This window comes from Cantharellus anzutake, assembly GCF_015039405.1.
Source record: "Cantharellus anzutake strain C23 chromosome Unknown EI90scaffold_14, whole genome shotgun sequence".
NCBI lineage: Eukaryota > Fungi > Basidiomycota > Agaricomycetes > Cantharellales > Hydnaceae > Cantharellus > Cantharellus anzutake.
In genome coordinates this window covers 308220-317301 of record NW_024066964.1, presented here as the reverse complement: position 1 = coordinate 317301, position 9082 = coordinate 308220, and the positions used below count along the sequence as shown (strand labels likewise).

Here is a 9082-nt window from a genome sequence, read left to right as displayed (position 1 = left end):
CCAGCACACTCCCAGGAGCGCCAAGTCCCCGTTAGCAGACAGCCAGGTGGCTCCCTCAAGGAGCCCACATCATACTCACTACTGGTACACTCCCAGGAGTGCCAAGTTACCGTTGGCCAACCCACAGGTTGTACTTCCAGACACTCATCCCATTCTGCTCTCCCTCCGATGGCTACACAGCCACCTCCATTAGTGAGCCGAACGGCTCAGGTTGGGTTCCCCGGAACCCATTCCTGTAACACACGGTAGGCAAGTGTATTCTACATTGCCTTTATCTATACATCTCCTTACCCACAGTAGGTTGTGCCCTGGATAGGGCTGGTTACACCAGTAGGCTGTGGACCATAGGGGAGGGTCATGGGGACCCTGTTGAAATAACCACCTCAGCCTAACGGGGCGTATGGTGTAATGGCTGTGCACACTGAGTTCGCGATCCAGAAGACTGGAGTTCGATTCCCAGTATGTCCAACTTTTAGGTTTCCCTAAAAAGACCACGTGCAAATTCCAACAGACCCAGGAGTCATCCCCTGACAAAATGGAAGAAAGAGAGAAAGGAAGGGGAAAGGAAGAGAAGAGAAGGGGAGGAACCTCAGCTTTATCTATGACTAGGTTTTCAGGTGGTACTTGACTTGGATTGACAAGCGACTCCTGACACTCACTAAAAGCTTGGGTTGCCACCAAAGCCATCAATAGTAGATCAGCCACTATTGGCAACCTTTAATAGAATCATCTCACAATCCTTGCAGCTGCTCCTGGGAACCCTGGACTCCAGAGAGCCGGCACATGCACTGCACTGTTAGAAGAAGAGGAGCAGCAGAGCTCAAGAGAGCATGTCTCCTGGTTCTTTGAGAGGGTCTAAGAACCTTCTGGGCTCCCCAAGCTCTGCAGGATATCTCCACTCCAAGAGGTCCCTGCATGTTATGGAAATGGGAAATTCCCATTTTTAGCCTCTTATGGCCTCTGTACAGTATATTATCACGTGACATGTATATAATAAGAACTTAACTATCAACAATCACCAAAATCCACACTTTGTTAATGTCATTGTAAAGACAACTGTTAAACCTCTGTTACATTAACTGTAACACTATTTCAATGTCACGGCCACTCCCTGCACCCGGACACTATAGAAATGGGCCAATTAGGCCCCATTTTTATAACACTGCAAGTTTCCTGATGTGCTGACAAGCTCATTGCCTCAAGAGGAAATCATCAGATGATCATTGAAAGACAGAGAAAAGGCATCACATTGTACATGATGTACAGGAAAAAGTCATGCCTATGCATTCATGCAAACCATTAGACATAAAAGATCATGGAACAAACTGGAAACCACAGATGAAACATCAACGGTTGGAAGAGGGGAAAAGGGGGAATGTTCGAGAAAAATAAGATGTGACCATATACCACCCATGAGCGAAAGCAATTGCATCAGTTAAAGAATGGGGTAATTCATGGGAAGGGAAAGGGGGATAAAGAACAATGAAAGATAGGGATAATAGCGCGGATAAAGGACACAGCTACACAAGTAACAAGGTAAAGAAAGAGAAAAGGAGACAATGAACAACGTTTCATGCAGCATCCAGTCCAGAATAAAAGGTAACCGCCTTCAGTCGCAGTTACCCCCAAATAGATATTTAAAAAAAGGGGCAGGACAAGCAAACCACAGTGACCTGACACAGGCCTCAAGGACCCGGCAACCTCTGCACAGGGAGTGTCGGCTGAGACCCAATTCCGTTCCCAATCATCACCTGCCTCCCAATACTAGGCACTCCATTGACGACCACATACAAAAATGCAGGTCCGGACGCAAACAGCGCAGGGTTCGGTGGAACTTGAGAGACGAACAAAGAGATCGAGCCATCCGAGTTAGGGGCCGCAGTGCTATTCCTGTTTGCACATAACACACGCCATCATTATCAGTAATGTCCGAGGCAAAGACGACTTAGGAAGGGGGGGGGAGGGAGGGAAAGAAAACGCACAATTGCAAATATCTCTGTCCCATGTTCACCCCATGGGTCGAAAACCCAGTCCGGATAATAACAGCTTTACTTCTCGTCGCAGCCACACCAGGAGTCAACCCTTGCAAACTAGCCCCTCTCAACCGAATCGTGAAGAAATTGCCTCCATAGGACAATCGTCCCGGGATCGCCCCAATGGGTTGAGGCCTTGCATGGTTGTAGTACCACGGGAAGAATTTCTCCGTTCGGTACTCAGTGGGGAAAAGCCGGGTTTGGACATCATTATTAGGATTTGAACCTGCTATAAAGACAGAACCTGTTGGGTGGTGAGTCAGGAGGTAGGGGGGGGGGAGGGGTGAGATTCATTTAGAGCGAAGGAGAGGGATAATCAAAAACAAACCATCGGGAAGAAGGATAGCTGAAGAATGATACATCCTCGCGACGCTACTCGTTCCAAGTCCCGCACGACTGAACGACCTCGTAGCGGGATTGTAGATCCTAGAGAAGATGAGGAAGACAATCAACAAGTTGCCAGCGGACAAAAAGAGAGAAAACCAGCTTCTTGTCAAAGCCGACGAAGAAAAAAAAAACCTACACTGGCGTCCGAAGTGGATTCTTAGCAAACGAGCTCCCAATTAAATACGATCCCGTTCCATATCCAGCCGTTCCTAAAAGAAAAAAAAATTAAATTAAACGACAGTCGACACCCTCCAGAGGGAGAAACCAAAAGAAAACCACCAAACTCACCGGTCCTAGCCCCATTGCCCAACCAAATCTTACCATCCGGCAAAAGAATGAAATTCCCCATCGTCCTCCCCTCAGGTAAGGGTGCATCCCCACTCCAGCTGCCTCCACCATCCGGCGTGATCCTCACACAATTGTTGCTCGCGGGGCGATTCACCAACGAAGGCGACGGCGTCCAATTATTGATGTTCTGTCCTCCACACATCAGGATTGTTGCGGTGTAACCATTAGCGGGGGTCAAAGGGAGAAGAACGCTCGCTCCGCTTCCCGGGTAAGTCCGGACAGCGCTGATGTATATGCGCAGGTGGTGGAGTCAATCAGCATTAGTGAATCGAAGAGGTGAAAATGGAAGGAGAAGAGCCGTTGCTGAGAAATGGAAACATAGGGTGGGAGAGCGAAAACGCGTGACGTAACGCGACTTCCCTTCTCTCTGGCCATGAAATCACGAAAAGCAAACTTTACTCACGCAGGAACGTCCGCAATCCTGGTCTCAGTGCCACTGTTAGGATCCAAGATGGCTGTACCCCGACCGGCCTGAATGAAGAGCCGTCCAGAAGGCAACAACCAAGTTAAGGGGTACAAATTGGCAGGGAGGGTGTTGACCAAGAGGTTGAGCGTTTTGAGCCCACCCCGAGATGGGTAGAATTCGTAGGTAGGGTTGTTACGTGATGCGTCTGTCGTCATGTATTGTCGAGTCATGCAAGGTGGATATTGCGTGACGATGTCGCGAAGGAGGCGGTGTAAATGGACGCCGGCGGCCGGGGGATGTAACGAACCCATTGATACCGTCCGATCAAGACGAGTCCAATTCCAATTCGAGTCATACAATGAGAAAATGAGCATCGTGAAGATGATGAGAGGAGACACACTGACCGTTGACGTAACCACCAAACTTGGTCCCTCCGATAATGATCACACCTCCATCATTCATTGGTTCACTGTGAGGCCGAACGACCACCGGTTGTCGAACAGAAAAATGCAAGTTAGGCGGCGCGGAAAGGCAAGGACTAGACGAGCATGGGAATCTTACACTGCAGGATACCACCTCCTCGTCGACAGGGCATTAGCAGGATTATCATCCCACTGACATCCACCGTTATCGCAAGGCGTAAGGAACCTCACGCTAATCCAAAAGACATCAGAACATCCTCAAAACGGGAAGAAGAAAAAACTCACGCAAACCCGCCATCACCATCAAACGAACCGTCGACGCCTGGATTGCCACCGATATCAATCCACCTCCCATCCCCTAAACTACCACCACCAGCACACCATGTATTCGTCCTTACGTCCATGGCACGTATACCATTGCTAGAAAGCGTATACTCGGTCGCGAAGGCCGGATGACCATTCACTTGCAAAGCATTCCTTTCGACTTTGTCGATGATGTAAACCTATACATCATGGTCACCGTGATTCATCATGAACGTGAATGAGGAGCGGGTGATGGAGACAGAGAAAGACAAAGAAAAAAAAGCCCATCAGTCACATCGTCAAATCCCCGGCGTCAATTCGGAAAAAAAAAAAAAAAAGAACAAGCCGGAAAAACCGAAAAGGAACGAGGAACAAGGAACGGAGTCGAGGAAGATATCCGACCCTGAAACATCCCCCCCCCCCTTCCTTTATCGTCGCGACAACCTCTCGATATATGATAAATGTGTGCCCTCCGGGAAGAACGGCAAGAAAAGCAAAAGAACAAAAAACAAAAAAACAAAAAAAGGAACGAGTTGCAAGTTACTTGAAAACTCACCTTATTCGGCCTACCCAGGAACATCATCTGAGCCGATACACCACTATGTAAACAAAACCATGAGTGCCAAAGAAGAAAAGAGAGTACTGGTAGTTGCAACCGACTGACCTGTTCCCAACAACCGTGAAACCATTGGTCGGAGCTCTACGCTCGATATGACTCCCATTCGAATAGGCTTCGTATTGCTCCACGAGTTTATCCGAAGGAAGGTTCTCTGAAGACGGGAGTCTCGCGCCTTGTGAGAGCAGAGGCGTAGAAAGGAGAACGGAGAGGAAGAAAAGCATGGTTTAGAATTTTTGGTTGACTTGCTGTTTACAAACGCCGAGGCTGATTAATCATCATGTCTTGGAGAGGAAAAGGAAATGAAAATACCTTACTGGAACGACGTCAAGCCAAATGGGGGATGGTGCAAGAGACCAAAGCCAAGTGTTGACAAAGGTCGCGTGTTGGAGAAAGAGCAAAGCACGCGACGATGAGAGCGCAAAGCTGGAGGGGAAGAGAGAAAGAGCACGAGAGAGGGGGGATATATACGTAAGGGGAGGGGACGGAGAGACATTGTACACACGGGTACACATGGGTAGGTAAATGAGCAACGGATGGCCATTACCGAGAATGGACAAGTGATTGAATTGAAAGGGACTCTCAGTTTATTGTTCTTGACTTCAAGCGTCTCTGACGTGGGAAATCTATGTGAACTAGACCCGGAAATGAATCATTGTAAACGTGGTTACTTGAAGAATAGAATACATACACAACGTTGTTGCTTGAAAGTGAACATCCTCACCAAACACAACGTCGGCACGGCCCGTGCCGTGTCCACGACCCAGTCTCTCTTACCTCCACCTCAGCTTCGACGTAAACCGAGTCTCAAACCCCCCGATTCAACCCTCCAGGGGCAATCCAAGAGAAGAAACTTGCCCAACTCTGGTTCCACAAAAACTCCACTCTCGTACCTGAATCACACACCCACAAAACCTTGTCCAATTTGTCCAACCCTTGACGACGGTATATACCAACCTTCCCCTTCAACACATAAGTATACCAGAATACAGCCTGGGAACGTATCAGAAAACCATGTTGACTCAGCAAATGGTGTCATCGGCTAACATGAAAAAGATAAAGGGAGGGCGGGAACATCAACGCGCTGCTTCGTTGGTGAGGACTCAACGAGGCTTACTTATCAAACAAAAAATCGATCTTCCAACTCTCCTCTCTCCCGTTCTCATTCATCACCTGATTAACCCCGCATTCACAAATTAGCCCTCCGGCCATTTGTACATAAGCGCCCTGCCAAGCCTTCCTTTCGATTCGATCGAACCATTCAACTTAATTCATTCAGAAGACGTAATAACCAAGATCATTTAATTAACCCGATACATTTCATGAACTCCACTCGAGATGATAAGATAAATATAGATTATGTATATGTATATATTTTGCTCTATTGAGGCAATCGCCTCGTTGTGACAAAACAAATGTTAATTACTCGTCTTCAGGTCTGGCCTCGCACTTTCGAAGAAACAAAAGGGTCACTTACAACCAAATTCCCTGAAGCACATGTCTGCATTTTCAAAGAAAAACTCATGACCACCGAAACCAGAACGCCACCTTCCTTTCTTCTTTCCTTCTATACTCGGTTCTTTGTATACTAGTATACTACTTTCCGCTTCTCATTCGTACGTAAAATTGAACCAATAAAATAAAAAATAAAAAGGGGGGGGACCCACAATAGTACGATGACCGAATCACAACAGTTGGTTCGACACCCCCCAATACTGACTTTATCCGTACAAGAAACGAGAAACCGGAGCTAGTCGATATATAGCCGATCAGTACCACACCTAAATCCTGTGACCGAAGAAGCGCCGGAATTGGGGCATAATTCTGAACATGATGTAAAGTGTCTCGCGGATCCTGAGTACTGGTTCACACTAGTTTCGACGCCGCATGCCCATGTGGACCACCCCTCGTTCTCGCAATAAGTGAAAAATAAAATAAAATGGAGCAAGTCGCTTCTCGTACCATTGCTGGGTTGCATCAGGCTTTTCCGCGCAACAGCATGTAACCCTTGCAGCTGATCGCTCGTGTATCCAAGCGAGGCGCGGCGGCTGACAAAACGAACCGCCGGATGTGAAATAATTAATTACAATTCTGGTTTCTTACCTTCATAACAACAAACGGCAAACGGGGTATTCGATCGATTCATTCGTACGTACGTACGTACACACTTGAGAACGGAAATCGATCATTGTATACGGTGAAAGGCTAGGCTAGGCTGGGGGAGCTAAGAAAGTTTCTTATCGGTCAAGGGGGGTAGAAAGAGAAACCTCACTCAAGAAACTACATACCTCAGCCAAACAACAATGCCTGCCTTTTGTTTCACGTACGTTACGTATTGGACATCGCTCGACGTGAACAGTACAAACATACACACACCCCGAATCCCAATCACTTCTCGCTATCCAAATCGTCCGTGACATATCATCGGCCATTAGTTCCTCCTCGCTGCGGCTAATTACGCCCAGCTTGTCAGGTCACGATACTACCCAGTTAAAGCAAAAGCGAATGAGTCGATTGCTAGCATGAGCTCCAACGATAAATTGATACGTCGTCGGATCAAGACTAGTGCGCTATTGATCCATATATACTGTCAACCAAGGCCAGTCATCCATGAGCAATTGAGCACTTGTCATATTAGCGCAAAACTCCGTGTTACATGTCGATCGAATTTGGTGGGTGTGTATTTCATGAATTTGATCATATATAGGTGTAGGAAACCTCATTTGGTGTCGATGACGATGACGCCACATCTATCCGCCGGTACACCATACACACATACACAGCAGTGGTAATTGTAGCTGAAATATTTAGCTTTTCCGGCATACAATACCGCTTACGATCGATCCCGTCCCAGGGAATTACTGTCATCTACCTTGCCTCATCTCGAAAACCGACCTATATCCAATGATTACCCAACACAACCACGCGGTGCGACCATCATTCAAATTAACTTTACCATAGCTGTCCAGGATAACCTTCCCATGCACCTCTCGAGGTTATTCTCCCGAGTCAAATAGAAGAAGTGATTGGCAGCCCGGGCAAATCAAATGAAAAAAAGAAGCTGCGTGCTCATGCTCCCAAGAAATCCAAAATGTTTCCCGTTATGTACCCGTCTGCAAGAGCATTTTCAAATTTGAATCGGGTATATATAACTGCCCCCCCCCCCCTCCACGCCGGAGCTTGGTAAGTAAAAGTAAGCGAGCGCCACATGCCCTCCGGCCCGCTCCACATTCCCCATCATTTGAATCCTCCGCGGCTTTCTCCAAGGTTGGCTTCAGCCATGGAAAGGGCCCGGTGTGACGTACAACCTTCTCCCGCCTGCGGCTTAAGTGCTTCACGCAAGTGTCCACGAGGGAATCATGCAACCACCTTCGATCGATCTACTCATGCATTTTGCACACATATAGTCCAACCCAACCCACGGACGTACATAGCTGTACTTTACATGTTTAGATGAACGAGTGGGTGCGGCTTTCTTTGCCCGACGACAGAATCGAGTCACTCCTTTGACCTGTGTGAATCCGCAAGTACGGACGGATGTTGGCTTGAGTGTTAATTGTGCATGGCTGGCAGCTTTTCATGAGTGGGTGAATCCCCACAACCACTTGAGCCACCGGTGGACGTAGTAGTATGGCAACATTTGAGTAAAGGGCTCGCGCCCTCTCCGATCTTGTCAGAACCAGAACCACATACTCGTAACCCATCATCACAACGACAATGAGTTCCTCTACCCTCCTATGACGCGCGCACCAACAGAATCGGGTTGCACTTCCAACTCCATTGGGCAATTATGACATGCGATCGGATCTTTCGGACCTATACGAGCGCTCTATTATTGCAGTCTATCCAGAGCCCGTATCCCTTGCCCCAGCATTAATAAGCGCCCAAATATGGAAGTACTGAATGAATGGACAGAATGGTCAATATTCTTTTAAAGTCCGATCGCGACAAGTGACTGTATTAAATAATGACAGCCGTAGCTTGGCCCAGAGAGCACTTGGGAATCGACCCTCCGTAGGATTACGGAAGTTTACTTGAACACTGGAGGAGTCACCGGGTGTGACATTAGAACTCGGCTTGCTGATGGGGGTTGATCGTTGAACCTGACTTGACCAAGGAGCCAGGTGCTATTCCTCCGTGCCTCTCCCAAGTTCCCAATTTGATATATATTGACCCAGAGGAACATGAGGGACTTCATCCCCAAATTTAAGGTGGTATGCCTTAGGCCCTATTGTGACATGCGTCAATATAACTAGTAGAGTGCTCGCGCTGCATCGCGGCATGCAGCCTGCACGAGTGCAGCCTCACGCTGAGAGGATAGTAATGACAGACAAAGTGCCCAGTAGTTGCAATCTATGACAGGTTATTGCTCCGTTGATGAGGAATACCGACCGGGAGACAGCAGAAATCAGGAAATGAAAGGCCGACAACCAACTCTTGGCTTCTACGATAACTGACAGTGATACCTGTCTTCTGGCAAGGTTGTTCGTCAGGGTTAGCTGCTGGAGTGAGCCTCTGTGAGCTCGGACAGCCCAGCACGTCGTCCAAAACAGCACAATTTCGTTAT

General features: G+C 47.8%; 3 protein-coding genes and 1 non-coding gene across 4 annotated transcripts; 2 read left to right on the top strand and 2 right to left on the bottom strand.

Moving 5' to 3' along the window:
• Window positions 1–394: 394 nt before the first annotated feature.
• On the top strand, window positions 395–468 carry EI90DRAFT_t102. Its single transcript has one exon. It is a non-coding gene; the product is annotated as a tRNA-Ala (tRNA).
• Window positions 469–1685: 1217 nt separating this feature from the next.
• On the bottom strand, window positions 1686–4099 carry EI90DRAFT_2914306 (glyoxal oxidase N-terminus-domain-containing protein; the record flags this gene model as incomplete). Its single annotated transcript, XM_039054519.1, has 9 exons — window positions 1686–1890; window positions 1983–2277; window positions 2362–2459; window positions 2557–2629; window positions 2709–2992; window positions 3172–3379; window positions 3579–3643; window positions 3736–3828; window positions 3882–4099. Coding segments are annotated over 9 exons (1539 nt in total), but the record flags the coding sequence as incomplete, so codon positions are not given.
• EI90DRAFT_3048716 (uncharacterized protein) lies at window positions 4002–5018 on the bottom strand (the record flags this gene model as incomplete). Its single annotated transcript, XM_039059638.1, has 3 exons — window positions 4828–5018; window positions 4564–4763; window positions 4002–4498 (listed from the first exon to the last, which is right to left on the bottom strand). Coding segments are annotated over exons 2-3 (347 nt in total), but the record flags the coding sequence as incomplete, so codon positions are not given.
• EI90DRAFT_371425 (uncharacterized protein) lies at window positions 4836–5698 on the top strand. The gene has a single exon (XM_039067525.1). It carries the CDS (start codon window positions 5052–5054, stop codon window positions 5559–5561), a length of 510 nt encoding a protein of 169 aa, XP_038918310.1. The 5' UTR covers window positions 4836–5051; the 3' UTR covers window positions 5562–5698.
• The last annotated feature ends 3384 nt before the right edge of the window (window positions 5699–9082 follow it).